The following is a 27,823-nucleotide window of genomic DNA, read 5'->3' as shown; positions in this document are numbered from 1 at the left end:
TGCTCAGTTACCTTTAATTCCAGCTCAGCACCTGAAATCTGCCCTCAGCTTATTTATGTTTCTAACCTCTTGCCTGGAGAAGTGGCCTGTGGCCGCTCCTCACGAGATCTCACATGGCCGGTCACCTTTTCTCCCTCCAAAGCATGGTGAAATCTCCCTTCCTCCCATGCATCTCTTAGCCTGTCTCTGGGGACCCAAAAGTCCCGCCTCTCGCCTGTGAGTGTCATGGACTGGCAGGGCTGTTCACCTGATAATGGAGAAGCATCTTTTCACCATCACTGGGAGCTACCTCCTGAATCGCACCTTGAAACGGTGCAGAATGGAAATGACTTGCTTACAGCATGAGGCAGTTGTAACTGTTGGAACTAAAAATGATAAAAATGGAAAGTATTAACACAACTTCTGTAATTTAGGATGTCTGAGTGTTTTTATTATCCTGAATTTGTTTTTTAAAAACTTTCATCTAAAACTGTGTTTTAATCTGCAGGAACTTTGGGGTTTCGCTCTGCTCAGGCCTGTGTGACTTTGGGGGGATTATAGCCCCGTTTCTGCTCTTTCGGCTGGCAGCTATATGGCTAGAACTGCCTCTGATCATCTTTGGTAAGAATTCATTTGTATGGGAGGGTTTGTCCACGTGTGGACAAGCAGGTTTGCGTGTGTATGTGTGTGCATGGCCACATGTGTGTACATGGTTGCAGGGGCCAGAGATCAACCTCAGGCTTGTATCCTCCTTGTTTACCAAGACTAGGTCTCTCCTTGGAGTGTGAGGCTCGCTGATTAGCCTAGGCAGCTGGCCAGTGAGTCCCAGAGATCTACCTGTCTCTGGTTCGCAACACTGGATTTATAAGTTCATGCTCAGATTTTTTACTTGGATTCTGCAGCTAGACCTCAGTTCCCCATGCTCATGTGGTAGATACTTTGCTGCCTCACTTTATGGGCTAGCCTCAGGTCATTTCACTTATTCATGCAGAGCCTGTAATTGTCACCAGGTCTGATACCCACCATATCTGTTCCATCCTCTTGTGACTGTTTCAATTTTAAAGAGCCAGTCAGATCATCCAACACGTTAAATGGCCTTACAGTCACTTTGCACCAACAGGTGGGATAAACAGTGTTCATATCAACTCCCCTTGTTAGGTTCTGGGTTAAAATCAAACACTGAAATCCTTCTAAGATATTGGAAAATGAAAACATCAATTTCCAGGAACCAAATTTTAAAATTCCGTTATCATGTATTTAAAGGTGAGCCTAAAAACTAATTATATGCTTTAACATATTCAATAAATAAATTTGCTTTTGATACTTCAAATGGTGTGTTCAAAAAAAAAAATAGATGACACAAGATTACATCTACCCATACCCTGATCATTCTCCGCCCCTCGTGCATCCTGTGTGGGAATGATGTAGTTCAGAGGCTCACTGCCCATCCTGTTCGGGTACTTTATGCAATGAAGTTAGGTTGGGTGGCTTGAAATGTGTGCACAGGACCATTAACACCACAGGAATGAGCACAGCAGTGTTAGCTCTGTGTTTTCAGGATCCAGATGTTGGCGTTTACCTGCACATCTGTTAGTCTATGATGAGGGAGAAGAAATAGCCAATGCTCTTTCCAGAAGTTCAGGTGTAAAGAACAGCAAAGAGAGGAGATTATCAGGGGGTGATGTGAGGCCGAGGGCTCACTGAAGAGGGTAAATGTGTTTGAATGCTTCTGAGGATAGACTGAGGGTGCTTGGGATATGGGATAAACACTCTGTGGGGAATCCCCAAAGATAGGCATAGACAAGGCTTTACCCTGAGGCAGAGGCAGAGACCTTAAGTGTAATGTGAATACAGCTAAGCTCCAGGGCTGGGAAACAGAGGCAGAGGGGGCTCCTGTCCACCATCTGCCTTCTCAGTGAATGGGAGAGGCCTGGAGTGGCTCGCTCTTGCCAGGTGCTCTGTAAGCTCAGTCATATATCACAGGCAGGCTCACAGCCAACACAGTGGCATCTATAAGACTGTATCACCCAGTGATGTCATTGACGTCTTAGTTTATCTGCATCCACATCATGGTGGTGACACAACAATGATAGTGCCACATTTCTCAGCGTGTGTCCCTACCACCATGTGTCACCCGACTGACCCTCAGTATACATCAAGAGCACAGGGACCATGAGCTGTGCAGAACTGAGGAAGATGGAGAAAGGTTGAAAGGGAGGAAATCTGGTCATGGTGAACCATGGAATGAATTTGTTGGAGGAAGGTAAGGGCACGGAGTGAGCATCAAGGCGGGAAGAGTGTGTGTGTGGGTAGTTATGCCTCTCCCTCATCCGGCAGGGATCCTGGCGTCTGTCTGTGGTGGCCTCGTGATGCTTTTGCCTGAAACGAAGGGCATTGCCTTGCCGGAGACGGTGGAAGATGTAGAAAAGCTTGGCAGGTACTGCACAAGATTCAACACTCCCTAGACGGAAGCACCTTGTTAAGCCAGGGGGCATTGATTATCCACAGGGGAAACGACATTAAATCTTCAGTTAGTACCTTAAAACAGTTAAAAGATTAAACGGGTTAACGTGAGAAGAACGTGAAGCTATAAAAAGAATGGGGGCTATTTTTAAAATGTGACTGAGGAGTGTTCCCTAGTAAGGTGTTAAAACTCAGAAGTGATTTAAACCAGGGGCTGGGGATGAGCCATGGCAAAGCTCAGATGTGCACCAGAAAAATGGCAGCACATCAGGGTACAAACAACCCTCCAAAATGGAAAGAAGTGGCCCCTGTCCCCATGGAATGGCCCGGATGCTCCTCAAGCTTCATTATCAAGGGAAACAAAAAGCACAGTAATCTGTCTCTGTAGATACACAGGGACATATATGACAGACGGAAGGAAGCTAGCGACAGATAGGAATAAAGGAAGATAGACAATGGTGCATTGAAATTTGATGAAGAGATAAGACAATGGGTAAATGATTACTAGGTAAATACATAAGTTAGAAATAAAGATAAGAAAGACACAACAGACACATCTGTGATAAATAAGGAGTTGGTAGGTAGGTAGGTAGATAGACAGACAGACAGGCAGACAGCAGGAGAGAAAGAAAGAGATCAAGTTCTGGAGGGAAGAGCTATATTGTTTTCTGGCTATATATGGATTAATTTCTAACCAATACATAAATTTGAAGAGTTATATTTACAAAAAAATTATCATGCATGCTTTTTTTAAAAAACCATTTCCTCTGAAATCTATCTCAATAGAAAGATAGAAACAAGAATGTGGAATGATTTTTAAAAATGATCAAATTGGGGGCTAGAGAAATGGCTCTTGCAGAGGTCCTGTGTTCAAATCCCAGCAACCACATGGTGGCTCACAGCCATCTGTAATGGGACCCAATGCCCTCTTCTGGTGTGTCTGAAGACAGCTACAGTATACTCATATTCATCAAATGAATAAATAAATCATTTTTTAAATGATCATATTACTTTAAAAATAAGTAATCAATAGTCCCCTCCCCACCCCCACCCCCATGGAGAAGGATATGAGAGGGAAGGGCGTGGATGGGAAGGCCAGTCTCTTTCTGTAATGTAATTCTGTAGTGTTTGATTGGTCTCAATTAGATGACATGGTTTGATGTTATTTGCATAATTAAAAATAATATAGTGCTATATTAAAGTAAAATATATTAAAGACAAATAACTAACTTAGTGAAGCAGAAACTAAGGGTAGACATCTAAATTTTAAAAGTTATCAAACATGAATTTTTTTTAATTTGTTTATTGTATTTATGGGTGCACTGTAATTGTCCTCCACCAGGAGAGGGCACCAAATCCCACTACAGATGGTTGTGAGCTACCATGTGGTTGCTGGGAATTGAACTCAGGACCTCTGCAAGAGCAAATGGTGCTCTTGACCACTGAGCCATCTTTCCATCCCAAAACATTTTTTTAAAAGACTGAATTGTGGTCATCTCAGAGTTTGTCCCCCCCCCAAGGGGGGGGAGAACATAGATGTTGATATTTTAAAATACCTATGTGCTTCATGGTTTTAACATATGCTCTTTCATTTGATACTCAGAACAATTTTGTGAAGTAGAAACGTTTTTATCCTCACTGGGAAACAGAAAGGCTTTACAGCATATAACTGCTGGGCTTATGTGTGCCTCACTTAGGCCAGGGTTATGGGTCAACAGTAAGAAGGAACTCTGTGCTCTTCATTCTTAACCTGTGAGGCATCCTGCTCTCTGTGCTCTGCGTTCTTCCCTGTGAGGCATCCTGCTCTCTGTGCTCTGCGTTCTTCCCTGTGAGACATCCTGCTTATGTCTGCCTAGTGGTTCTTAACCTTCCTGATGCAGCAACCCTTTAAATACAGTCCTTCATGATGTGGTGATCCCCAACCACAAAAGTATTTCATTGCTACGTCATAACTGTAATTTGGCTACCATTTTGAATTGAAACTAATATGCAGTTGCTCTTAGGTGATCCCTGTGAAAGGGTCTGTCAAGCCCCGCCCACCCCAAGGGGTCATGATGCATAGGTTGCGAACCCCTGTGACCTTAAGTCATTGCATGATCTTTCACGAGACCTTTCCCTGTTTGCCTTTGTCTCATCAGTTCACAATTGCATCAGTGTGGCAGAAAAAAGAAAACCCAGGTTTCTACTTCTGATGTCTGAGGCCCCTGTGTTGCCGGGAGGACCAGAGAAGACTGGAATATGCCTGTGCAGTGTGCTTCACCTCCTCTAGGTGGCGCCCTTCCAAGGAACTGTAAAGATTTCGGAGTATTTTATAAGGTATAAGATGAAGATTTATCATGCTACCCAAGCTTCGGGGAACACATAATCTTTGACCTGTTTCATGAAGATCCAGTAGGTACACGGATTCTGGCTAGGTTCTCATTCAGCAAGGTAAGGAGAGATGAGAAGGCCCCAACCAGTTCTCCAGTTCTCAGGACAAGACAGTACCATCCAGGAAGCAGGATGAACAAACCAAGGCCTGGCACGTGTCCAGAAGTGTGCTCAACTGATCTGATCAAGACACCGCAGTGAAGAGCGTTTTGACGAGTCTGAGAATTGCTACTTCTTCCCTTGAGCTCCGAATACAAGCCTTCACAGGGCCGATATGCCCGGCGCTACTCCCCTCCTGTCTCCTGTAGCTGCTGAGGTCCCAGGCCCCAGGTTAGGCACAGCTGCCTAAATGCAACACAACAGAGGACCTGGCTGTGGTATTATGAAGTCCCCAGGCCCCAGATATTTTGCCACCTCCTTCAGAGGACCACTGTAATCACAGATTCTTTATTGAGGGAGAAAACAAAGCCTGGATTTGGATTTCCCAGGTCTTAGGATTTGAAAAATAAAGGGATAATTATGTCATGTTTGTGAATTCCGTTCCAGGGGTACCTGTGACTGAGAGTCCAAAGCATAGACTTTTTTCATTCCATCTTCACATTTTTGACTTGTCTTGGGAGAAAAAAAAACCAAAAAACAAAACCAAATACATTTGTTGCCACTTAATGATAAAAGTCAATTGTATTCAAATTTAAAAGACTTAGCAGCCAATTTGACATAATTATAAGTGTTGGAGGGGATACTAAGGAGGAACTGGACTTTCTCTTTTTGTTTTTAATCAAGCCTTCTGGAGCAGAGACTCAAATGTAAACACAGTATTCTATATGGTGTGCAGTTCTTGGTTTATTTTCAGACTCGGTATGTATGTTAGGCTGAATGTGTCTTAAACTTCAAACTCAGTGTGGACAGGCAAAATTAGCATCAAAGAGAAACCTTGCCAATGTGTGGCGGGGGGGGGGGAACTATTACATGTGTGGAGATCATACTATGTTTGCAACACTGGAGAAGATGTGTGTGACTGTTAGACAGATGTTTAATCATGAAGCACGGGAGAACTGAGTGTGACTGCTCAGTTCCCCGACAGCCTTTGGGGTATTCATTACCACACCCACTGCATACACAGGCATTTGTGGCCCAGCTGCCTGTGTGTTTCATGGCTGTTGCACGGCTCTTGTCCACTCTCCTGCCTTTGGATTGCATTTCAAGTTGGTAGTTCTGTTTCATAACAATAAACAATTTTTAAACTGTTTTTAAAAATATCTATCCTTTCTCCTCCCTCTAAACATGTGCCACTGTCAAACACTATCCCACATAACACGTGTGTATTGCTTACTGTCTCCAAACTGGGAAATAACATCACTTCGATGGTGGCTTGCTGTTCCTTTACGGGCTCCCGGCCCTCCCTGTTTGTGCACTCGGATGTGACCTACAGTACTGTTCAGACTCTCGGCTGGTCTTATATTAGGTTTCCCTCACCTAGCTATGCCACGACCCAGCTACACATCCTGGGATCTGGGCTGAAGCCCAGTCGTCAGTACCAGAATAGAACTCAGTCCCTTGACTCTCCGTACATGTGGCAGCTTCCAATATTCTCAGTGTCAGAAAGGGAGACGTTGAAGATGTATGTCAGGCTGTCGTTAGTTGATGAGGTCAATGTACGAGGGACTCGCCAAGACTTTCAGTTCTCCTCTCGGTGACCCTATTGTCTGTTTAGTCCTTCGTGAAGCTGGCCCTTGGGAAAACAAACTGAATCACTTTCCGTCGGTTGCTTTTAAATTGTTAGGGTGAACAGAGAATATGAAAATATTGAAGACTTCCCTTCCCCAAAAAAACAACTCAGATCAAAGTAAGTATCGAGTTTATTTTCAACAAAGGTCACAGCAGTGATGGTCTATTGTCACAAAACCCAGAAGTCCACAGACAGGAAAATTTTACCCACAATAATACAAAAAATGGGGGAGGGGCTGAGGGGCAACAGGAAGCTGTGGTTTAGTGTAAGGTCCCAGTTTGATTACTGTCAGTTTTTCCAAACACCCTAAGCCCTCTCCCCATATTCAGTAAGCTTTGGTAAGCGGAGGTTTTGCTCGGCCTTCCACCTAGTCAGTTATTCCTCATCTCCCTTTCAATCCAATCAACAAACCGTGAGACACGCACGTAGACACCAGGCTTATTGGGGCGAGCACAGCCAAGACCCCAAGAAGTGACTCCTTGTAAAATGTACTTGTCCTTCTCGAAGCAAACCAGAGGTCCTCCACTGTCGCCCTAGATGAGGGAGGGAAGAGTCCACATGAGAAGGGAGCCACACCGGTATAATATGGGATGCTATCTTTGTGTTGTCTCTCTGTGGGATTCCTCCACAGGCCATGGGTTGTCAAATCCTCTCAGACTGAAAGTCCAAGGGGCAGAGATGTGTCAACCCAAGACCATCTCGGTCTCTTCTCTTACCTGGCAGCTGTCGATGCCACCAGCCAGATGCCCGGCACAGAGCTCGGTGGATTTGACTCTGTTGTTCAGATACTCAACGCGGTTGCACACCTTGTTCTCAATCACAGGCAGCTGAGCCTCCTTGAGACGACCGGCACCGAAAGTCCCTGTGATGATCAGTAGAGATGTAATTAAACGGTGCCCAGGAAACTTCCAGAATGACACAGCAGCGGGTATAGATCTCTCATTTGTGTGGTTGTGTGGCACAGGGAGACACTGTTAACACCTTTGAGCCCTTAAAGTTGTGAGCGTTACACACCATGTTAAACAGGGTTCCCAAGACCTGCTGCAGCATTCCGGCTTCTCCGTGGCATTTGCAGCTTTGCTATTGTCCACATATTATTTCCAGTTTAAAACAAAAGACAAATACATTAAAGAGAGGGGGGCTTTAAAAGTTCAGTTGCTACTATTGTAATGTGTTCTTTTTCAGGCTTTCTATACTTTATTTACCACCTATATAATACTGCTCCATTTCAAATCCCTCCCCCACCTGCTCATTATAGCATAAAGGGGAATGGGGGTAGGGCAGGCAGAGACCAACCTCAGGTGTCATTCAGTCCTCAGGCACTGCCCACCTTCCTTTTGAGACAAGGACTCTCTCTGACTTAGAACTTACTGCATAGGCTAGGCTGACTGTCCATCAAGCCCTAGGGACTGCCCTTGTCTCCACCTCCCCAGCACTGGGATTACAATGTGGCTACCATGTCCAGATCGTTTTACTGTACATGGGTTCTGGGGATCCAATGCTGTTTTCCACATGGACACAGCTGAGACTTCTCCATATTTTCAATGGAAAAGCCTATTTTCCAATTTGGCAAGCCCCACTTGCAAGGTAAGCAATTTACCATAAGAACAATGTGTGTGTGTCTGGGGGGGGGCGGCAGAGGTCAATCTTGGGCATCATTCCTTGAGATGATGTGTAAGCCCTAAGGATCCACATGCTTCCACCTCTCTGGAACTGGTATTACAAGTATACACCACCAGGTCCGTATTTATAGTTCTGGGGATCCAAACCAAGTCTTCATGCTTATAAGGCAAAAACACTACCGACTGGGCCATCTCCCCAGACCTTGGGACATTTTAATAATGCTACAATCTCCCTGATAGCTGAGTGAGGAATGATTATTTATCGGTCGTGGGGTCGCTCCACACTGTACACGCACGGCAGGCATTTCAGACAGCCCCTTTTATGTGTGGATACTAATGGCCTCCCCAAAGCCATAGCTTTGACTAATCATTAACTGTTCAAGGAACAAGCTGGTGACATAGTATAATTTCATTTAATTCATCTAATTAATTCATTTACTTCTTGCACCAGTTCTAGAAAGTATCGACTTCTATGATCCCTGATAGGCAATTAAGGAAACCAAGGCTTAGTGTGGACAGTGTTTACCTGGAACTTGGAGCTGCGGGCTCCATGCCCATGTACTTTTCCATGCCCCTTGGCCCCCTCCCTGTTCACAAAGGCTCCACACCTCTACCTCTGCCATCTATTTTCAGCCCATGATATTTTCTTAAGTCTAAGTTCTCAGAAACAACATACACATGTTTATATTCAGAATATTTTCGAGATAGGTATGGCCAGAAAACATCAGTCCATAACACCCTCACAAGTGTCCATGTCACACTATTATTAAAATATTAATAATTTTTAACTAGCTAATGTAATAGGTGTAAATTGTTTTGATTCATTTTCTAATCTATATTTCTTCAGCAATGAGAGAAAGGGAACATTTAATCCCTTACTCGACTTATGAGTTGTATCTCTTCTTTATATATTAAAAAAAAACAAAAAGCAAACAAACAACAAAAACAAAAAAATCCTGCTGCTTTTGTGTACCAGATGCCAGACTGAGCCAGAACACTTGCAGCAATGCCAGAGGAAGGGCTGTTGTGCAGATGGATTCACCCAGGACTTAGCGAGCTTGCCGAGAACTCAGCTTTCCAGTTTGCAAGCCCAGCTTTCTCCAGAGTTTTGTAACACACTTTTGCTTTGCTAGCACAGAGCAGCCAAGAAATAAAGGACAGCGCCTTCCCCTGACACTTTGACTAGACTTGTCTTAGGTTCAGAAAAATGTGTAATCTGTCTGGTGATTACAGGAGCTGGAAGAGACATGTCTTAAGGTCATGGGACCAGAAGGGATGGTGGGCATTGCTCGAACTAAGTCCAGGGGTGGAGACACATATTAGGCTGAAATTGTTCTGAGCCCTGAGGAAACCACCTCTGGGTGGTTTACAGGACGTTGTGGTCTATGAAGATATGCTGCCATCTGGTGGCCAAAGGAGAGAAGGCACCTCTGGAGACCTGAAGGGTACTAGTAAATGACCTAGGGGCAAAAGCCCTACTGGGGGTGGGGGGCCACCAGGCTAAGTCTAGCAGTAGTCAGGCCCCCTGAAAATCCAGGAGGACAGCAAAGAACCAACCTAGAAGAATCCTCAGCCTCAACACCAGCTGGCCATTGGAGTTTGAAACTCTGAGAAAGCCTGGGGCGTGAAGTGAAGAGAGATTTACCTAGGAAGCTAAAAATGCTGATTGACTAGATGTCTTTATTGCCATCTAGTAATGGTGAGGTGGAAACGATGGTGATGATGGTGATAGGGGTGACTGTGAATGATGGGGATGTTAGTGATGTTGATGTTGGTGATGGAGACAAGTCTAGCCACAGCCTCCGGGGAAGGGACTGTCTGTGATTTCTGGGCTGCTCTGTGCTAGCAAAGCAAAGGCATGCTACAGAACTCTGGAGAAAGATGGGCTCGGCAGCAGCAGCTGCAGTTTGCAACTGTAGCAGAAGTATGTTTACTCACGTCCTTGTGGATCCGGGAAACAGAGAAAGGGGGTTCGGGTGCTCGATGGGTTACCTCCCCCTTTTACCATCCCCCACCCCCAAAATGCCCACGGTATGTCCAGAGCTATGCCTCCTAGTGGTCCAGTTGACAATGAAGATCAACCACAGTTGATTTTGGGGGTGAGGAGGCAGGGCTTAGAAGCTTTTCACTCTACATCCCAAGGGCGGCTGAGGGATCAGCTCTTGTTGTGTACGAGCATTCGTGGGCCTTGCCCCCAACTACAGAGCAGATCATGTAGCATAGGTCTGAGCCAGGCGAAACTGGTTCAGAAAAACGTGGCTCATGACCAGAGTCTGAGCTTTCCCAGCCTAGGCAGGTTATTGTTCCCACTGTGGGAAAAGTGACACCCTTTATTCCCATTGAGAGAGCCAAAAGTAACCCAACATCTGCAGCCACGATCCTCGTGTGACCTGAATGACTCCCAGATGGTGGCTGGATAGAGCCTGAGGTCCCAGGCCAGCACTAGAGAGGACCAACTTTCTTGATCACTAGACATTTCTCTCCTTCTGCTTAAATCAATTGGAGTTGGGTTTTCTCTCATTGCTTCTCCCACCACAGCCCTAGAGCAGGCCTCCAGCCTAGGAGACCACTAGGGAGACCTCCCTAACTGTCCACAGCTGGTGAGCGGGAAGCGGGGCTCCTCCCCAGGTCTCTGTAGCCAGCCTTAGGCAATGCTTTTCCTGCTGTACCTTCCCCCCCGACACACACCCGCACCCCCACCCCCGTCTCTGAACATCAGGCTCCTCGTCTGCACATAGGAACAACATCTAACTCCCATGAGTTTGTAGCACACAGATTTTTTTTTTCTTTAAATGCAAACCACTTAAGAACGACCTAGCACTTCCATGGGTAAAACATCAGTTTCCAAGGTTCCAAAGTTCTGTTCCAGGAGCTCAATGCTGCAGAGTCAGAAGTGTGGGAAAAGGAGACAGGAAATCAGGGAAATGGGAGAAGCCAAGTTTGGAATGATCAAGCCTAGCCATTCTGTGTGTGTGTGTGTGTGTGGTGTGTGTGTGTGTCCCACAAAATCGTTCTTTGAAAGAGAGTCCCCAAAGTAAATACAGATTGTGATGGGGAAGCCTGCACAGAGCTCTCTTCCTACCCCTTGCCCCGTCAGCTGTACCAGGACACTTGGGACCTCTCTCCCCCTCCCAGTTGTCAGCTTGTCCCACACTAATGGCCTCTCACACATATTAACTATAATAAGTATTTGGAAAGACTGGTTTAGCTACAGTTTATGTTGTGATTCTGTTTTTGAGAACTTAAAATAGTAAAGTCACATGATAAGTCGAGGCTAATCTGTGGGTTGTGCCGAAGCCCTCTCCCCTGGGCAAAAGGTAACAGTAGGCCCGAAGAGTCTAAGGGACACACCCTGGCATCCTCCTCAAGTCTTGGTGACCGATCATGGAGATGTAGCAAGTGCCCAGACAAATCTAGAAGGGGGCTGGGCCACATTCACAGGCAGGACTTGCTACAACTCACTCTGAACGGTTCCTTTTGCCATACAGTCTGTAGTCAAGGCCAGTTTGTCTCACCTTGAGTGTCTCCCCAGCCGGTGATGTAACATATTGTCCGGTCAGCAACCATGTAATTTGGAGATGGCAGACAAGCTGGAATGACTCTATCCGTGATGGTGGCTGGGCTGAAAGGAGTGCATCAAATGTTGCATCAACTGCTCTGCAGGAGATCCCCACCCTTCACCTGCAGATCACCCACAACCAAGTGTACCCTCCTCAGTGTCCCAGCATTCCTCAGGCTGGTATCTCTTTACTTCACTGACATAGCAGAGTATAGAAAACCCCTCATGCTCACAGAACTCTACAATGTCCTTCAAGCTAAAGAATCCATTGTATGGGAGGGGATGTATGTTTGTTCGCATGTGTCCATGCAGGCACCAAATGCACACTTGTGCATATGCATAGAGAGTCCAGAGATCAGTTTCAGGTGTCTTCCTCGATTGTTCATCCCCCCAGTTTTGGAGACAGGGTCTGTCACAGAACCTCGAGCTCACTGAGTCGGCGAGACTAGCTCTAGGAGTCCTCCTGTCTCTCCCCCGGGCCCCAGTGTTGGGGTTACAGGTGCATCCCTTCATGCCAAGCGTTTGACGTAACACTGGGGAGTTGAGCTTGGGTCTCCATGCTTGTGCGGCAAGTGCTTTACCAACTGAGCCCTGTCCTGTGGTTTGTGACTTGCTATTCAATGTAACAGGGTGCCATTCTGTGGATGGACCATCCAGATGCTATCCAGCTACACTAAGATCAAAAGGTGTTTGGCCAGGGCTATTTATTCTACCTTTCTGCGTCCCAGATCTTCTCGCCTGTTAAATGCTGAACTGCTTACAAGCATCTGGGCAAACAGTGTTCACCAAGAGAAAGTGATTTGGAAGTGAGCTCTTCACAGAAGAGGAACAGCTCTGTTTTCAAAGAACCTGCACCTAAATAGAGTTATAAAGTTCCATGGATTCACACGTATTCTAAATTTGATTTTTTTTTCAGACCCAAAGCCTTAGTGCATTCAAGAGATTAAAAAACAAAGACTGGAAATGAGGAACGCCCTGTTTTCATCCAGAATCCACACTGTCCCAGCTTTGCAGCTGACATGATTTCCCAGAATGACCCAAACAGACCCAGCTCTCACAGGAATGTCATGCATAGGTTCCTTTACAGGACACCAAGACCTTTGGTCTTCAGTCTGTGGGGTGCGGCTATGATACGATCAAAGCCAGAAAATGTTCGGCTGTCAGAGAGCAAGGAATCCAAGGGAACCACTCAGGCAGGTCTTGTATTTGTTCATTTACTGGGATGCAAGGGAAGGCTCTGGGGACATGAGGGAATTCAGCTGATTTATAGAGTAACTTCCTGTCCTTCCTTCTAGCTTTCTAATGCATCAAAATGTCCCAAGACATCGCCTCTCTGTTTACAGCCCAGAACCATGGCCCAGTGTTTGAGACCAGAACTCCCTCCAGCAGCCTGCGCTGACTGGACCAGTCCTTGTTTCTGCCAGAATCATCTCCCTGTCATCTGGAAGCCATCAGGCACAGCTAATGTGCACTGTGTGCCTGTTGCCTGTCCCAAACGTGTTATTTCTCAAAATAGCTGACCGTTTGTGAGCTGTGTCCACGGGGGTGGACCTGCTTCCAAACATTCCTAATTCCATGGAACAAGCCTAATTACCCAACGTCTAGCTTTAAAAAATACATCTCAGCAGGGAAAATAAGGACAGAGAAAAGAACAATGGAAATGAGACTTGCGTTTGTGTTTGTGAATTGTTTCTTGTCTCATTCTGTTCTCGTCCTTACCTGGGTTTGTCTGCTTGGTTTTGCTTTTTTTTTTTCCTAGATGTGTGTGTGTGCGCGCGCGCCAACAGAGGCCGGAAGAGGGTGTTAGATCACTTTGAGCTGAAAGTACAGGTAGCGGTGAACCGTTTAATACAAATTCTGGGAGCCAAGCTCTAGTCGTCTGGAAAAGCAGCAGGCTCTCTTAACTGCCGATCTCTAGCCCTATACCTGTGGGATCTGACTCTTCTTCTTGTTTTGGTTTGGGGCTTTGGTTTTTTGAGCTAAGGTCTCTCTATATAGCCCTGGCTTTCCTGGAACTCACTATGTAGTCCAGGCTAGCCTCAACCTCAGAGAGATCCACCTGCTTCTATCTCCCAAGTGCTGGGGTCAAAGGCATGTGCCACCATGCTGAGCACATGTTTATAGGTTTTAAAAGTAATTTGATGTAATCAAACAATCTCATTTGATTCTTTCATTATTTTAAGAGGAGCTTTGTCAGCCTGGAGTAACTGATGGATTAGCTTTGTCAGCCTAGAGTAACTTAGATTAGCTTTGTCAGCATGGAGTCACTGAGGGAGGAGCTTTGTCAACATGGAGTGGATGCAAATTATTAGCTGGTGGGCATTAGGTAATGGAGACACGGAGGTGTTTCTGCACCTTATATTTTAAATCTTTCTCTATATGGGGAAACTGAATCTGGACTCCTTTTTAAGGAATGTGCCTGGGATATGCAAAGCTGGACTGAATCCTGGTTTTTTTATTAAATTTACCCCCCCCCCCCCATTTTTTCCTAATTTCCCATACTTTTGCATATTAGACAGCTCTGCCCCCTGGTGGTGCCTTGAAAAACCCTGCCATGACGCCACTGTCTTTACTCAGCTTGGGATTCAAACCCAGGGGCACCCATACCGGCTTAGTTTCAGCAGGGCAATGTCACGGTTGTTGGGCTCCAAGATCAGTTTGGCTACTGATATTTCCTGAACATCCGACCCACGGATATATTCTTCATGCGCACCCAGGATAATCTTGTAGAATTCAGGTCTTGAAGATCTAGAAAGGATGGTGACATCAGGAGTGAAACATAGTCCAGACCCTTCCCTGGTGCCTTCTGGTGCCGTGCACATCGCACGGCCACCTAACACATCAGCATCAAAACAGGTGCGGCAAGAGACAAAATCCTAGATTTGTCTGGCCCTGGGATGTCCTTGACCTTGAGAGAGCCAATGCCTGCCATTGAGCAGATCTGTTTCCCCAGGCCCAGACCCTGCTCTGCAGCTTCAGATTTTCTCTAGCACTGCTGCTCTCTTGCCCAGTTGTCCCAGTGGCTCTTCTGGGTCCCTGATGTCACTACCATGGAAGGCAGACAGAGAGAGTAGAAGGGGAGGAGGACGAAGAGGAGGGGAGGAGGGGGGAGGAAGGGAGGGTGAAGGGGGCAGGGGAGGAGGAGGAAGGAGAGGAGGAGGGGAGGAAGAGGGAGGGGGAAGGGGGAGGAGAAGGGAGGTCGGTCTTTAGAAGGAGACCTCATGCCAGTTACCCATGGAACGTACTTCTCCAAACAGTGGGCAGCAGTCAGCACCCACTCTGGGGCTATTAAAGTACCGCCACAGAAGTGCTGTCCGGTAAATCTGGGGGACAGAAAACAAGAACTTTCATTTAGGCCAGAGGTTTTGTCCCATTCGGTTGCACAGAAAATCAGAAAGGCATGTTCATTCGCTCTTTTCCTTACTGTTTCTGTTCCCAGCAGAAAGGCCTGCCAGCCAGCCTGCGTGCAGGATGGTAGAGACACAGTACCATCCATCCAGACCAATCTTAAGATATCTGGGAGAGTCTTGGATGCCACCTGTCCCCATGGAGCAGACATGAAGTCCTGAATCCGCACTTTGTCCCCTTACCCCTGGACCCCAACATAAACCAGCAGTCCAGACCTACCCTTGAGGCTGCCTTGTTCCTTATTGGCTAGGGCTTTGCAAACGGTCTTCATGAATTACCCTTTGTCAAATGTGACCCCAGTAGCAGTACTGTGGGTTAATGAGGTCACCAACTCCCAACCAGGGTGTAATGGCTAGAATGCAAATGCAACTAACTTAGTGTGTAGGATCAGGTCAGGGGAAAAAGCGGCGGGGGGGGGGGGGGGCAGTCAGAAAATAAACCGCTGTTCAATTTCAGAAGGAACCAAATTCTATTTGGCAGGTAAAGAGCATACAGCAAGGAGTAGTCCTGTCAAAAAGTTAGTAGTTAAGTCAAAAAGAAAAAAAAAAAAAAAAACAAAAACAACAAAAAAAAATTCTGTGGCTGGAGAGATAGCTCAGTGGTTAAAAGCACAACTGCTCTTCTAGAGGTCCTGAGTTCAATTCCCAGCAACCACATGATGGCTCAGAGCCATCTGTAATGGGATCCAATGCCCTTTTTTGGTGCGTCTGTCTGAAGACAGCAACAGTGTACTCACATACATGAAATAAATAAATAAATCTTTATAAAAACAAAAACACTGGCTGCTCTTCTAGAGGCAAGTTCGGTTCCCACCTCATACGTGATGGCTCACAACTATATAGATCCAATTCCAAGGGATCTCGTCTCCAGGGGCACCAGGCACACACATGGTGCACATTTGTACATGCAGACAAGCACTCATAAATAAAAGAAAAATAAATCTTAAAAAACAACTCAGTAACAGAGACGGTTCAGCCATCCATGTCCACAACTGTTAGTGGGCTTCTGCAAGCTCACAGAGGGCCCTGTGACAGCAATGGAGCAGGCCCAGTGCTATGGAAATGAGCCAGGCAAGCTGACATTCGATGAGCCTGCTCCACATGTGCACTTTATGAGTCACGCCCAGGAAAAGGGAATTAAGAATTGCAGATGTGTTCTGACGACGCTTATGGCCCTGCTTCCACGGGCTCGGATGCATCTCTTAAACTAGGGCAGTCACAAGCTGGCTTGCTCGTGGGTTTGAGAATTGCACAAGCAGCCTCTGCATAAAACTCAAGGGGTCACCCCCCCCAAAAAAAAAGGCACACAGGATTCTCAGACACCTGCATCTCTGACAGGCCAGCTCCTCTGTGAGCCCCAAGCTGCACGGCATCTCATTTGTGAAAATGTTTCTTTCATTTTACAACAGCCATGGAGTGTGTGAACCCCTAAAGCACCGTCCATGTTTCCTGGGGATGTCATCAAGTCACACGGTTCGTTATATTTACAGAATTTAATGACAGCATCCCGGATTTGTTTTGTTTTTCCTTAAATACCATTTTTGGTCATGTTCAAAGTAGAGAACCTAAGAAGACATCTTTTAGAACTTTATGTAACTGTATATATTCCTTATGTTAGCAGAACAGGAGAGCGGGGACTGAAGCTCAGTGGCATAGGCTCAGCATAAAGGCTCTGCAAAGCTCACACAGACAGGTAGGAAATGTTTCTGCAAATCTTTACCTTGTTCTAAGGCTGATTTGCCAGGGCCAAGAGTGAGGGTTGGCCACACAGCCACCCACCACCCTCCCAGGGCATTTCTTCGGTTCCACCTGAGGTTTCCCGCACTCAAAGGATGATGCTGATGCTGTGAAGACATGGGAGAAGGTCACACTGCAGCAGATGTCCTGGTTCTGTCATACTGTCCTGATAAATTCATGGCCAATGGCCAAGAGCTGAATTTGTCACATCTCAGGGTCACAGGCAACCTTCGGAACCATTCCTCTGGATTTCAAAAGTGGCGGCAGACAACACAGAACCCTATCCTCAGAAGGGGCTATAAACTCTAATCATTTAATTAAATTGGTGTTGCATTGAATTAAAACCAGAGCCTTTCTTGGCAGACTTTGATGGTCAAATGTGGTTCTTTGTAACTGTTGCTCAGTCTGGATAGAATATACTTGGGACACCAGGCCTTGCTTGTCAGCACCATCTGTGTGACATGGTAAGCCTGCAGCCCGCAAGAATCTCAGGACAGCTATGAATGTGGCCCAACACATCTGTAGATGACAGCACTATGTGGCAATGTCAAAACTCCTGAACTGTGGAAGGTCTCCTGAAGGCCATAGCTCTTATCCCTTTGGAAGACAGTATGGTATTTTTTTTTCTTGTGAGTCTGTGAAGGTTGTGTGTCTGTTTGTGTTTGTCTACGTAGACAGCAAGTGCAACTATCCTTCACCCTTCTCTTTGCTGGTTTCAGCACAGACCTGCCCCGCCCCGCCCCGCCCCGCCCTGCCCCGCCCTGCACTGTCCTGCCCCGCCCTGCCCCGCCCCGCCCCGCCCTGCCCTGCCCTGCTCTGCCCTGCCCTGCCCTGCATATCACCCCAAACACTAAAATCAACCACTAACAATCAATCCACTTGCCCCACCGGCCTCCTCTCCATTTACCTCCTGTGTGTGTTCCCTCTCATCAACTAGCCTGCCACTGCACTGGCGAGCAGGGACTGCATCCCATCTTTGGTAATTCCCACTAACAGAGATTCAGGGGATATTAATACTTCCTTGTGGCCTGCAGCCGCAACGTCTCCGGAAAGGTAACCGTAAACAGCACTCAGGGCATCCCATCTTAGTCAACCAGGGTCCACACTCTGAAGTAGCCTGATAAATCATGCAAGGAGCATTTTTTCAAAGAGAGCTGTGTGTTGTGATGGGATGGTCCTCTCTAAATCTCAGCTCAGTGCCTCTTGCTGCATGCACACGCACGTGCTGGTTAGTGTTTGTCATCTTGACAGAGAGTACATTCACCTGAGAAGAGGGAACCTCAGCTGAGGAGTTGCCTCCATCAGATAAGCCTTTGGCCAAGTCTCTGGGGGAATTTTCTTGACTAGTGATTGATGTAGTATGGTTTAGCCCACTCTAGGTGGTGCCATTCCCTGGGCTGGTGGTCTTGAATGGTATAAGAAGGCAGGCTGATCCAGTTGACAGGAGCAAGCTGGTAACAGAATTCCTCCTGGTCTCTGCCTGGCTCCAGGTTCCACTCTTGAGCTCCTGCCTGGCTAAGCCAAACAACCCTTTTTCTTCTCTTGGCTGCTCTGGGTCATGGCGTTTTACCATGGCAACACAGACACTAACCAGAATGTCTGCTGGTACCACTGAGTGGGCTATCACTGTGACAGACCTGCCTGTGTTGTTTTGGGGACAGTCATGGGAGGATTTTGGAGATCTGTGTGGGAAAAGCCATTAGGTGCTCAGGACATTAAGAGCTATTATGTGGGAGCTCTGAAGACAAGAATGTTGGGAAAAATGAAGGCCTGGCTTGTGATATTTCCGATGGAAGTTTGAGGGTCTCTCAAAGACACTACTAGCACTACATATGTGGTGTTTTGAATTAGGAATCTGTGAGGTGAAACCTTTGCTTTTCTAGGATAATCAGTGCTGGTCAGCCAGGACTGAAAAATCAGCTGCAATAAACAAGAGGCCAGCATCACCTAGGCAGAATCCTCTGGAAACTCGTTTCCTTAGGGTCAGCATACAGGAGCTATTTGGGGTGGGAGTGGGGCAAAGATGCACTCAAAGCTGGCAGTGGAACTTGGCAAACTGTGTTTAAGCATCTCCGGTGTGGTACTGCCTTTGAAGGCATGGAGGAATCGTGGAGAAAGCTGAGGCTCGGTGCCATGGAATATGACTGTTGGATACCAAGGCTTGACTCACACAGAGAGGATCAGACCCTCTGCTAGCCACTGCTGCTGCAGAGAGGATCAGAGCCCTCTGAAGCTGGGACAAGGGCCCAAGGCCTGAATGCTAGGCCAGGCACCACTTAGGGGCAGCCTGTGCAAGGCAGGCAAAGACAATGGGGATGGGGCGGGGCAAGGGATAGAAACTGAGTGTGGAGATTGGAAGGAGACACTGAGACCCTAGTGTCTCAGGGGCTAGATCCAAGTATAGAGGCCATCTCTTTCAGGTAGAGAGACCACCAAGACAATTTCTTCCAAATATAAAAAAGCACCCCCCAGAGAAAAAAGGTCACTCTCCCTTTCTCTAACTCTGGCAGCCTCTGTGTTATCTTACAGTAAAATAGGCAGATAGGAACCTGCCTGTCCTTTCCCTCTCCTCCTACCCCCTGCTCTGCCCAAGAGCCACCTAACATGCTCCTAACCCCTGTCCCCAAAATACTGGGGACACAACTGTCCCCTAAGAGCTTTGTAAGTTAAGCTCCTCCCTCCAGTCCCCAGCATCCCCTCCCCGAGATGCACTCACTGAGAGAAAGTCCAAAGGGACACGGTCTGACTACAGAGTTGATGAGCACGGAGCAGAAGCAGCCTCACTTTGCTGACACAACCGTTGACTTGATATCCCAATATCAAAAACCACTGTCAACCTTCCTTCCCTAGATCCAAGCCCCTTCCTCCCAAAAGAGTCTCAAATCCCCCATGAAGGAACCAGACATGCTATCTCTAAGTTAGGTGGCTAGTGAATAGGAAATCTGGGGTGGAAGGGGAGAGAGATGGCTAACAGAAATAGCTGCATTCTTTTTCACAAAATTTTAGGATCCTAGTTTGCAGGCTTTACCTGTGTGTGTGTGTGTGCGTGTGCGTGTGCCTGTGCGTGTGTGTGTGTGTGTGTGTGTGTGTGTGTGTGTGTGTGTGTTTTCTCCCTTCTCTGCTGCTGAAAAGGAAAATCTATGTGGTGCTTTAAATGAGAAGTGTTCCTCAAGGGCTCATGGATGTGAACACTTGGTCCCCATGTAGTAGAGCCGTTTGGGTAAGCCATGGAACCTTTGGAGATGGGAAGTCTTGCTGGAGGATGTACATCACTAGGGCAAGGCTTTGAGAGTTTATAACTTCATCCCACTTCCCTCTCGGCTTCTTTGGGTACAGAATCCTTGGATGGTATCCTTCAGTCAGCTGTTCTTTCCGTTCCACTTCAGTCTTTGCCTGTGTGATTGGATACCTAGTTCCTTGGAACAGTAAGCCGGAAGTGCTTCCTTAAGCTGCTTTTGGCCTGGGGCATTTTATTGCAGCAGCCACAAAGTAGCATCCTATCCCAGCAGCAGCAACAAAGTCGCTAGTGCATCTTATCCCAGCGGCTCTGAACTTGTTTTACAAGCATCTCCAGCCAGCAGTGGAACAGTCATGGGAAGCTTCCCGGAGCCCATGAGTTCCCGGCTACACTTTGAGGATTTGGTATTAAGTTTAGTTAATATGGGGCAAGGACAGTAACAGGTCAGGCTCAAGATGTCCATATGAAAGAGGGCTCAGGATGAGAGGCAGCCATTTTTCTCCTCAGAAACCCTAGGCTCAAAGCCTGTCTGTGGTGGTTGGTTGTTTTGTGTAAGTCCTCATGAAGAAGACAGTCACTCCATTTATTGGAAAATTGTTTCCTTACAAAAAATGCAAGAAGGGAAAGAGAAGTGGGGGGGGGGGTTATGGGAAAGAGGGAGAAACTTACCACACAGGGGGATATCACAATAGTCATAAAGTTTTCTGGGGTTTGTTGTATAGCACCAAGGACCATTCACATCCCCATCTGGGTTTCGGCAGTACTGAAAAGAGACAGGCATTTGAGAAGAGGCTCCCCTGGGGCGGAGGGGGGACCAGATGTAGAGAGGTAGACCTTGCTTTCTGTCCTTGTTTTTATGGTAAGTTAGTTTAAGGTGCTTATAAAGCCTCTGTTGCAGAATGCCCATGGTCTTGTCTCTGCTCAAAGCAAGTTCCAACTAGAAAGCCATTGCCTGAGCCAGGTATGGGAGAGCCAGCCATCAGGTCAGGACAGTGGTCATTACTGGCTGTCTTGTCATTGGTTGGCTTCAGTAATCCAGTTCCCCAGGAAGCCTTGTTGATTTAAAATGCTTGCACCCTCCATGGGTCAAGACAGAAGGGCAGCAGTGTTTTCTCGGATGCTGTTGCATAATAAGTGCAACTGTGCTCTCAGCTCCAAGGCCCCTGACTCCGACACCTATGCTGTTTCCTGAGGAGCAGCTCCTAAAGCCTGTGGCACCCTGAGCAACAAGAGCATCTTTTGTTCTAGTTAAGTGACCATGAGCTTCCAGAGAAGCCCAGAGTGCCGGGTGGAGGGTGCTCAGCAGAGCCAACTATGGACAAAGTGCTAGAATGTTAGCCCTATCCCCTGACCCCTAAAAGAGGAAGAGGGCCATTAGAATGTCAGGCCCTATCCCCTGACCCCGGCAGGAGGAAGAGGGCATGATGCACTGCACCAAAGGCCAATACTATGAACAACCATATCAACATATCAAAGCTTCCAAATTAAAAAAAAAAAGATTCCAAGAGATTCCTGGGAGTGTTGGAAAGTGCCCAGAGAGAGCAGGACTCTCCTCTCTCCACACTTCTCTGCATGCAGTGACTACCACATCTCTGCACAATAGTGAGGCCAGAAGTCTGTTCCCAAACAGTGTCAGAATAGTCAACTGTAGGACACCCAGCTGTGGCCTCAGCTCTGGCCCCTCCCCACCCCAACCTACTTCAGTTTTCCCCTCCCTTTCTTTTCCCTCAACACCAAAGATCAGTCCAGGCAGGTTGGTGTAAACCCAGACTAAATCTGTTCAAGGGTTGGCCAGGAAAACATATAACAGAACTCGAACCAGAGTGTCTTACATTCTTTTCCAGACCTGCCCGTGGGTTTGTCTGTGGGGTGAAGATGCTGTGCCTGTGGGGCTCCTGGGCAGCCCATCCCTGACAGGGGGTGCCAGCTGCAGTGACGGCCTTTTTACCCCGATAGTCTTTGCCATTCCCATACATGCAGTCTGTAGGAAGGGAAGAGGAAGGTTATGTGCCCCAGGTAGACAGAGCATGATACAGCATAATTGCATCAACGCTGGCTTGCTCTAATACAGTGGTTCTCAACTTTCCTAATGCTGCAACCCTTTAATATAGTTCTTCATGTTGTGGTGACCCCAATCATGGTTATTTTCATTGCTACTTCATAACTGTAATTTTGCTACTGCTATGAGTCCTAATATAAATACTTATATGCAGTGTGATTGGTACATGACTCCTGTTAAGAGGGTTGTTTGACCCACTCCCTCCAAAGGGGTCTCTACCCACAGGTTGAGAGGCACTGTTCTGTTATGTTAGTGTTAGGTTGCTCTCTAGTGGCAGACCAGTGACTTAGCCCTTAAACGCTAGGGTGCTGACAATGAGCGAGAACCACTGCCTGGCTCTGGAATTCACCAGAGATGTTTACAGGCTTGGAAATGATCCCAACTTTGGTCGGATGTTTTCGAAAGAGAACTCAGACTAGGACATAGGAAAGCCCAGCTGAACAACAGCATGAATAGTTACAACAGCGTAAATAGTTAAAACACGTGGAGGGCTTACAAGGCGCCTTGGGAAACTGTCCACCCACCTTTTGCCAACAACCATCTCCCTGCCTGCCCTAAGATAGAGCTGAGGCTCCTTCTACACAGCAGACGCTCAGCCCACACGGGTGCCCCATGCAGTGTGGGAGCTTCTACATGAGTAGCACTTCCTCCTCTGTGTCCAGTCTCCACAGCTGCCCGCCCACATCTGGCCACTGGCTCCCTACCTGTCTCAGAGTCGCTCGGCCCACTTGGTTCCTGGGAAACTGTGGGCAATTCCACAACACTCCCTCCTGTCTCTGAGCACCGCTTGAGGTTGCAGTATTCCCACCTGACGCTCGGGTCAGTGGTGTAGCACCAAGGGCCCTTGTCACCATCCGGGTTCCTGCAGTAGTTCATCTCCAAGCCACTGTAAATCCCAAAGCAGTGTGGTCAGCAGTGGTGGAAGAATTCAGCTCCCTCTCAACTCTGTTTACAACAAAAGTGTTAGTGAAGTGCCTTTGAAACATCTCACTGAAGATATTAACAATGCATTGTCACAAATGGTCCTCTTAACCAAAACTGAGACAATGTAAATGTGTTTACAATGTAATAGACATATAAAACATATAGCTATTATAACAAATATATATATACATATATATATACATTGTATAAATTTAAAAGCAAGCATCATAATATTCTCCTTTTGACACTCTAACACTTTCCCCCAATTTAGATCTTGAAATGTAATTTTAGATTTTAAAAAGCAATTATGAATATATCAATATCTTTCTATGTATCACTACATGGGGATATTGAAAATGAAACTAAACATCTTACTCAAGGAACTCAATAGCTTATAAAGAGCAGAGTTCCCTAGTCTTGTCTGTTCTTAATGTAGTGAGAATTATAAACATTTATGGTAAATGGAAATTATGAAGTTGATGTCACTGTAAATACGATAAGGGTTGATTTGCATTTGAAAGATTCACAAAAGTTGGTCTGGAAAATAAGTTCTTGGGCAGGATGTCATTTCTGTAGGATGCAGTCATGGGCAGGAGCCTTCTGTCTTAGATCCATCCTCTGCCTGTGGAAGCCAGATTCAGACAGTAGAAGATGAGAGAAAGACGTTGGAAGAGTTAGGAGAGATAACAAAGTCTCCTGGGGGCTCCAAAGGGCCTGAAATGTTGTGGGGGGTCAAAAAACCCACATCAGGTGATTATACTGGGGAACACTGGAGAATGCTACCCTCCTGTCTCCCAACTCCACCCAAGAACATCGTCCCAAGCTCTCAGAATCCTCATCCCTGCCGTCAGCTCAGAGTCACCATGACCTATATCTCTGTGGGAACTGGAACCCAGCACCGTCTGGAGACTCTGCAGGCAAGAGACTTTGTCTCACGCCTTTGCCCAAGAGCTACAGGAAGCCAGCCAAGATCCCAAGGCACTAGATATGTGAGTGAACATCTGCTTTCTTTTAGTTGAGATACACTGTACTTCTGGTGTTGTGGGTTTGAATCTGAAATGTCTTCCATAGGTTCATGTTGTAAACACTTGGTCTGTATGAGGAGGTTTTGGTAACTTCAGCAGGCAGCTAGAAGGAGGAGGTCACTGGAGCCAGTCCATAATATGGTATTATACATAATACATTATCATCTGTGGCCACTTCCTTTCCCTCTCTGTCTGCTGCTCTATGTACAGCTTCCTCTACAGCACTGTGATATTCTGCATAGCCACATGAAGTCACGTGATCATAGACTGAACTCTCTGAAACCATGAGCCAGGAATAAAATGTTCCTGTCTTAGTTGTGCCTGTCTGGTATTTTTGTCACAGTGGTACCAAAGTAACTAATCTGCCACATGAGAAATAGGGATCTGAATAAAGAAAGATCAATGCCTTTGATAAACACGATTGTGACATATAGCATTTTCATTAACCCAGAAGTCCCGTCTCCACCACCTCCTCCCAGAAACTAACATTACAGTTTATTTTGTCCCAAATAGTTTAGCATCTCTTCTCAATAAAAGGATTCCCATCGAATGTACACTTTTATATATTCTTTCCTTGGTATAAAATTTCTGAGCTCCTTTCATTGCATGATTGTACCAAAAAGTATTAATTCACACTTTTCTATTGATGATCATTACTGTTGTTCAGTCTTGGGCTATCATAAATAAATGAATATTCTTCACGATACTCTTCATAAATAAGCAAATCTATGAATATTTTTCTTTAAAAAAGAAAACTATTTACCCAGGTGTGGTGGTTTGTTCCCCTAAGTTCTGCACTCAGGAAACAGAAGCAGGTAGGTGGGTGTATGTGAGATCCAGGCCAGGTCTAGGCCAGCCAAGGCTATATCACTAGGGCTAGGTTAGATGACAACTTTGTCAGACCTATCCTTCCCTCTTGACCCGGGTTCAGGAGAGCTAACTCGGGTTGCCGTGTTTGCGTAGAAAGCTCCTTTGCCCACTGAGCCATCTCATTAGCCCCACTATGCATATTCTTAGATTTCTTTAGCTGGGCGTGGTGGCGCAAGCCTTTAATCCCAGTACTCAGGAGGCAGAGGCAGGCAGATTTCTTAGTTCGAGGCCAGGCTGGTCTATAAAGTGAGTCCAGGACAGCCAGGGCTATACAGAGAAACCCTGTCTCGAAAAATATATATATGTTTCTTTGAGGAATAGTGATTCTATTTCATTAGGTAACTATTCAGGAATAGAATTGCAGAGTTATAGGGTAAACGCATGTCTGCCTAACCTTACAAGAAGCCATAGGCGGATTTCCAAAGTCATTGTGGTATTTACACTTAAGCAAGTATGTATGTATTATTTAGCCATCAGGGTTTTTTTTTAATGTTTATTTTTGTTTTATTTGTCTTAGTGTTTGCCTGAATGTCAGTGTGCTATATGCATGCTTTACCCATAGAGACCAGAAGAGGGATGGTTCCCCTGGGACTGCAGTCACACCCAAGTGTGAGCTACTAGGAATTGAATGTAGGACCACTGAGAAAGCAACCAGTGCTGTTAAGCACTGAGCTATCTCTCCAGCCCCCAACCTACCAGTTTAATACCTTGGACCTGCAGTAAGTACATGGGATGGCTCAGGTATTTTGATGGTTAGATTATGTTTTAATTAATGAATTATTTTTGTGTATGTATAAATGAATTATTCTATGTACGTATACCTGCATATACGTGTGTGTGTGTGTGTGTGTGTGTGTGTGCCTGCATATGTATATGCAGGTAAGTGTGTCATGATGTATGGCACTCAGTTGTCCCCTCTCATGTGTCTGCTTCAGCAAAAACATCCTCTCATAAGACAGTTTTCAGAAATACATTATATGACACAACAGAGTCTCCAAAAAAATCCAAAATTTCCCACTTTACACATCATTCTCCATACCCCTAATCACCCCTTACTCCTGTCTTTTTATGAGTAGCCACATCTACCCTGTGCCTGATGGGCCTCTCTGTAGTTATTATTCTCAGTTCTTTGATGGCCTACAATGCCAGACTTTCTCAGTGTTTCTCAGGCCATTTGTGTCTCTGTCCCTGAGAAATACCTATTTGTGTCTGCTACCGTTTTTACAATATGGGTGGGGAAAACGCTTATGTCTCTATACTTGAGGCATCTGTCACACATATGAATTGAGAATAATTTTTCTCCCAGTCTCCAGTCTCCCATATCTGTTTTCTCAATGGTGACGTTTGTAAAATTTTCATTTTATAAAAACAAAATTATCATTCTTTAAAATATTTTTGCTTAAAAGATTTGCCTTTCCCTGGATTATGGAAATACTTTTCTCTTTTCTCCCCCCAGAAGTTTCACATTTCAGCCTTAGTCGTCACTTCTGCACTGAGGTCTAACAGCTATGGCAAGTCTAGTGTGATATAGAAAGTATAAGTCAGGAGTGCACACTTTGAATTTGCTGGTTTGGGGTTTGGGTTGGCAGGGTTGGAGCGGGGGTGTTACACACAGCATTCCTTTACCATTCTGGGAAAAGATGCTCTTTAGGCATTGAGCTGCTTAGCTGTTTGCATAGAAACACAGGGTTTGTTTCTGAACTGTTCCCATTTCTGTGCCCCTCCTACTGACACAGGACACTGGAAGGTCTCAATTTCTGTCTGTGGGCCTCACCAAATAGTCTCTGGTTTTTATAGCATCACTGATGATGTTTATAATGTTATGGTTAGATTGCGTGTAGCTAGGACAGACATACAATGACTTGTCTGTTGACCTCATGTATACCTGCTGCTCTTTGAACATGTAAATTCACTCAGTGTGTGTCCATTGGTCATCTGCCTGCGAATCAGGATGCCTGTTCTTCATTTTAGAACGTGAGGCCCTCCCTTCTTATATCGTTTGTTCTTTTCCTCCCTCTCTCCTTCCATCCCTCCCTTTATTCCTTCTTCCTTTCCTCTTTCCTCTCTCATATCCTTGATTCCTTCTTTCCTTCCTTTCCTTCCTAATTTGCTTTTTCCTTCTTTCCTTCTGTTATCCCTTCTTTCATTCCTTTCCCCCTTCCTTCCTTTCTTCCCCTTCCTCCTTCTCTTCATTCCCTTCCCTCCCTCCCTCCCTCCTTCTCTACTTTCCCTCCTTCCCTCTCTCCCTCCTTCTCTCCTTTCCCTTCCTTCCTTCCTTCCCTTCCTCCCTTCTCTCCCCCCCCTCCTTAATTAATTCTCTCACTTCCTTCCACTGTCTTACTGCAATGGCTCCCAATACTCTTGCTCTCTGGCAACTCATACCCCATGAGAGCACTGTGCTTCTGGCTAGTAAGGCTTCCCAGGTGAGGACTGAAAGAAATGGAGATGCAGATGCCACTAGAAATATTAGCCTGTGAGCCAAACATAAAACTACACTCCAGTGATTTGCAGTGGAATGACCCAGGCCAATGGTGGGAGCCAGCATCAGCCTTAGCACAGGGAAGTGGTGGTATTAGTTCTAAGCTTTATGGAGACTTGTTCTCACAGGGATTTCACCAATGGGACCTCACCACCTCCACAGATCCCCCTGGCTTCTACAGAATTTCTCAGGAAAGGGAGCCAGTTAATGGCTTCTCTTCCTTCAGGCCTATTTCTCAAAAGCCAAGTTCTTGTCATATTCTGCCCTCAGTAATCTCAGAGAAATTTGGTCCAAGACGAGTTAGCCTAAAGCATGGGGCACATGGAAACCTAAACCAGCTATTAATCCTCTCATGGTTAAAA

General features: G+C 46.1%; 2 protein-coding genes across 2 annotated transcripts in view; one reads left to right on the top strand and one right to left on the bottom strand.

Annotated features, from left to right (window-relative positions):
* Slc22a3 (solute carrier family 22 member 3) overlaps positions 1 to 6,061 on the top strand; it is an 88,034-nt gene extending 81,973 nt beyond the window's left edge. Inside the window, exons 9-11 of the mRNA XM_021186320.2 lie at positions 488 to 600; positions 2,317 to 2,416; positions 4,581 to 6,061. Coding sequence (XP_021041979.1) covers positions 488 to 600; positions 2,317 to 2,416; positions 4,581 to 4,641 — 274 coding nt within the window. The 3' untranslated portion in view covers positions 4,642 to 6,061. The remainder of the gene's footprint in view (positions 1 to 487; positions 601 to 2,316; positions 2,417 to 4,580) is intronic.
* Positions 6,062 to 6,653: 592 nt separating this feature from the next.
* The window catches only part of Plg (plasminogen), a 41,621-nt gene continuing 20,451 nt past the window's right edge, over positions 6,654 to 27,823 (bottom strand). The window contains exons 11-19 of the mRNA XM_021186265.3: positions 22,868 to 23,049; positions 21,937 to 22,085; positions 20,774 to 20,867; positions 16,850 to 16,973; positions 14,968 to 15,045; positions 14,330 to 14,470; positions 11,679 to 11,785; positions 7,258 to 7,403; positions 6,654 to 7,074 (exon numbers count right to left, since the gene is read on the bottom strand). Of these exons, the coding sequence (XP_021041924.1) occupies positions 6,913 to 7,074; positions 7,258 to 7,403; positions 11,679 to 11,785; positions 14,330 to 14,470; positions 14,968 to 15,045; positions 16,850 to 16,973; positions 20,774 to 20,867; positions 21,937 to 22,085; positions 22,868 to 23,049 (1,183 nt within the window). The 3' untranslated portion in view covers positions 6,654 to 6,912. The remainder of the gene's footprint in view (positions 7,075 to 7,257; positions 7,404 to 11,678; positions 11,786 to 14,329; positions 14,471 to 14,967; positions 15,046 to 16,849; positions 16,974 to 20,773; positions 20,868 to 21,936; positions 22,086 to 22,867; positions 23,050 to 27,823) is intronic.

Source organism: Mus caroli, unplaced genomic scaffold, assembly GCF_978045245.1.
Source record: "Mus caroli unplaced genomic scaffold, Mus_caroli_1 scaffold_18, whole genome shotgun sequence".
NCBI classification, from domain to species: domain Eukaryota; kingdom Metazoa; phylum Chordata; class Mammalia; order Rodentia; family Muridae; genus Mus; species Mus caroli.
The sequence above is the reverse complement of the archived record's forward strand: the minus strand, read 5'-3'. Positions and strand labels throughout refer to the sequence as shown.